Below are 3,793 nucleotides of genomic sequence, written 5' to 3' on the forward strand. Positions count from 1 at the left end.
TTAAAAAGAAGGACGGGTGTTTAAGATTGTGCATTGATTATCGAGGGTTGAATGCAGTAACTATTAAGAATAAATATCATCTACCCCACATTGATGAGTTGTTTGATTAGTTACAAGGGGCTGTGGTGTTTTCGAAATTGGATCTCCGACAGGGGGTACTACCAGTTGAGAATCAGAAAGGAGGATGTACAAAAAATGGCGTTTAACACTCGGTATGGCCATTTTCAGTTTGCGGTAATGTCTTTTGGTTTAACCAATGCCCAGGCGGCATTCATGAATTTAATGCATCGAGTGTTTAAACCTTACTTGGATAGGTTTGTGGTGGTGTTCATTGATGATATCCTAGTATATTCGAAGTCAAGGGAGAAGCATGAATAGCACTTGCGAATAGTGCTGCAAACCCTAAGAGAGCACCAATTGTTCGCTAAAGAATTTTGGTTGGAAAAAGTGGCGTTCCTAGGTCGTATAATTTCGAAAGATGGGCTTGCTGTAGACTCGGTGAAAATGGAAGCTGTAGCCAAATGGAAGCGGCCAGAAAATCCCACAGAGGTGCGAAGTTTTCTAGGTCTAGCAGGGTACTATCGCCGATTTATAAAGAACTTCTCAAGAATTGCGGGACCTTTGACTAACTTGACCAAGAAACAAGGACAGTACATTTGGGATATTAAGTGTGAGGGTAGTTTCCAAGAGCTTAAGAAACAATTGACTAGGGCTCCAGTGTTAGTTTTGCCCAATGGGAACGATAGCTACACGGTTTATACCGATGCTTCAAAAGAGGGGTTAGGGTGCGTGTTGATGCAAAATAGGAATGTGATTGCCTATGTGTCTCGAAAGTTAAAACCTCATGAGCAGAACTATCCAACCCATGACTTGGAGCTTGCAGCTGTTGTGTTTGCCTTGAAAAAGTGGCGACATTATCTATACGGTGTGACTTTCGAGATATATACGAATCATAAGAGCCTTAAGTATCTATTTTCTCCGAAGGAGCTAAATCTAAGACAACGTCGGTGGGTGGAATTCTTAGAAGATTACGATTATACGATTAACTATCATCCTGGAAAGGCCAACGTTGTAGCCGATGCTTTGAGTCGAAAGGCTCAGCTAGCAAGTTCCATGGTGAGAGAGTGGAACTTGTTGGAAAATGTATGTGAGTGGAAACCTCGTCTGGAACCGAAAAAGGTGATTTTTGGAAATATTGAGATGAAGTCGACACTGTTGGATCGGATCAAAGAGGGCCAAGTGAAAGACCCAATGGTGCAAAAGTGGGTGGAAAAAGTGAAGAAAGGGGAATTGCCTAACTTTAACCTAGGTCCTGATGGAATCTTAAGGTTCCGAAATCGGGTCGTCATACCTAGGGATGAGCAGTTAAAGAGGAAGATTTTGGAGGAATCATACCGCTCTAGGTATACGGTGCACCCAGGGAATAATAAAATGTACCAAGATTTCAAAAGTCTGTATTGGTGGGAAAATATGAAGGCGGAAATTGCCCAGTTTGTACAAAGATGTCTTACGTGCCAACAAGTGAAAGCTAAGCATAAAAAACCGTCAGGTCTGTTACAGCCTTTAGAGATGCCTGAATGGAAATGGGAGCACATAACGATGGATTTTGTATCAGGGTTGCCACGAACACAAAAGGGGCATGATGCGATTTGGGTAATAGTGGATCGATTAACTAAGAATGCACATTTTCTGCCAGTAAATATGAAATATTCTTTGAAGAAACTTGCTAAACTTTATATGGATGAAGTGGTAAGATTACACGGGGTACCAGTAAGCATTGTATCCGATAGAGACCCTAGATTTGTATTCCGATTCTGGCAGAAATTGCAAGAGGCTCTAGGAACTAAGTTGAACTATAGTACAACATATCACCCACAAACGGATGGACAATCTGAGAGAACTATTCAAACTCTTGAGGATATGCTGAGAGCCTGTATTGTGGATTTTGGAGGAAGTTGGAGTCAATACTTAACCTTGGTTGAATTTGCATATAACAATAGTTATCATTTCTCTATTCAAATGGCCCCGTATGAAGCCTTGTATGGACGACGATGTCGATCCCCAATCCATTGGGATGAAGTAGGAGAAAGAAAGATTATAGATCCGGCTACAATACCATGGGTTGAGGAAACCTATGAAAGGGTAAAGGTGATCCGCCAGAGACTTCAAACAGCCCAAAGCCGACAGAAAAGTTATGCCGATCATCGGAGGAAGGATTTGGAGTTTGAGATAGGGGATAAGGTATTTCTTCGGATTACCCCATTAAAAGGAAAGATTAGAGCAGGAAAAGGGAAAAAGTTGTAACCAAGATACATAGGACCTTTCAATGTACTTCAGCGAATAGGAAAGGTGGCTTACAGACTTGAATTACCAGTTAGTTTGTCTCGGATCCATGACATTTTCCATGTTTCTCTGCTTAAGAAATACCATCCGGGTCCGACTCACATTTTACCACCTGAAGATGTTGAACTCGACGAGTCCTTAACCTATGAAGAACGACCCGTTCAAATATTGGATCGGAAGGTGAAGAACCTGAGAAGCAAGCAGATTTCATTAGTAAAGGTTCTATGGAAACATCACGAAGTGGAAGAAGCAACCTGAGAACTAGAAAAAGACATGCAAGAGAAATATCCTGACCTGTTCACGACGAAAGGTATGAATTTCGAGGTCGAAATTCTTTTAAGGGAGAGAGAGTGTGAGAACTAGCAAATTCCTTATATTTTTCTCAAAAATGCCATTTTTTTTTGAAAATTATTCATTTATTATAGCCCTACTACCCAATCATTCCACAATAAGTGCAAATGAATCTAGAAAGTAGGGTTTCACTTTTCGTTTTCAAGTTAGAGTAAGTTAGGGTTTTCACGTGTATCCGTAGTGTAATTATCCGGTACGGAGCAAGGATCAAATTTGGTGCTTAAAAGTGACTTTTAGGTGAGAAATAATAGGTGATTAGGAGCAATGATAAAAAGTTAGTGAATAGGAAGTAAAAAAGTAAGTGTGATTTAAGGAAAAACGTTGCGAACCGACGGGTACCGTGCACTACCGATTGAACACACCACTTGATTACTACTTTCTTACCCTATGAGCTCATTGATATTTGAGCAAAATATCCCCTCAATTCCAGCTGGATTTGACCAAAAATTTGGACCAAAATGGCAAGGAAAAGAAAAAAAAATGAGTGGAGGTTGGTGAGGACACTTGTCGGCCATCTATTGGCCTTGACCAAGACAACTTGTCTTGCCTTCTTATCACCTTGGGCTACCTTTCTTCCTCATTTTTTTCTGCTGTTTGGCCGAGAGAGAGAGAGAGAGAGAGAGAGAGAAAAACCCAAGGGAGAGCTTCACCATTTCATCTTGAAATTGAATCATCCAAGTGAGGAAACAAAAAACTAAACCGATTAAAACCTTCCTTGAGTGTTTAACTAGTGGTGTGTTGGTGAAATTTTGAGAGAAAAAGCTAGGGTTGCTTTTGGTAGTCACTTTAGCAAGGTAATGATGCTGACTTCCCCATTTTTTACTCTTGATCTTGTTTAAATTGGCTTAGCACCTTAAATTTGTGGTGGATGATAGCTATTATCATGATTTGGGTAGATAGTGTATGTTTTTTTTTAGTTATATAAGTTAGGGTTTGAAGGATTGCTGCCTATACTTGCTGTATGGTTAATATATGTTGTATCTAAGTTTATATAAGGGGATTTGGTAGTGATTGAAGCAAGAAATGAAGAAAGTTTCCTTTGAAACCGAAAATTTCAGATTTCTGGAAAATTGTAGCCCTGTTCTGTCCGGTTCCAGTT

General features: G+C 40.2%; 1 protein-coding gene across 1 annotated transcript; it reads left to right on the forward strand.

Moving 5' to 3' along the window:
- Positions 1-504: 504 nt before the first annotated feature.
- Positions 505-2,601, forward strand: LOC140016476 (uncharacterized). The gene is made up of 3 exons (XM_072070000.1): positions 505-1,309; positions 2,036-2,241; positions 2,338-2,601. Exons 1-3 carry the CDS (start codon positions 505-507, stop codon positions 2,599-2,601), a joined length of 1,275 nt encoding a protein of 424 aa, XP_071926101.1.
- The last annotated feature ends 1,192 nt before the right edge of the window (positions 2,602-3,793 follow it).

The sequence above is a fragment of the Coffea arabica genome, chromosome 11c (genome assembly GCF_036785885.1).
Source record: "Coffea arabica cultivar ET-39 chromosome 11c, Coffea Arabica ET-39 HiFi, whole genome shotgun sequence".
Lineage (NCBI taxonomy): Eukaryota > Viridiplantae > Streptophyta > Magnoliopsida > Gentianales > Rubiaceae > Coffea > Coffea arabica.

What these genes read in the sequence shown, in the direction of transcription:
- LOC140016476 (XM_072070000.1), top strand. Translation starts at nt 505, where the DNA reads ATGGAAGCTGTAGCCAAATGGAAGCGGCCAGAAAATCCCACAGAGGTG. An exon ending in ATTGCCTAACTTTAACCTAG is followed by an intron (nt 1,310 to 2,035) that starts GTCCTGATGGAA and finishes CCCCGTATGAAG; the next exon opens with CCTTGTATGGACGACGATGT. An exon ending in AGTTTGAGATAGGGGATAAG is followed by an intron (nt 2,242 to 2,337) that starts GTATTTCTTCGG and finishes AATGTACTTCAG; the next exon opens with CGAATAGGAAAGGTGGCTTA.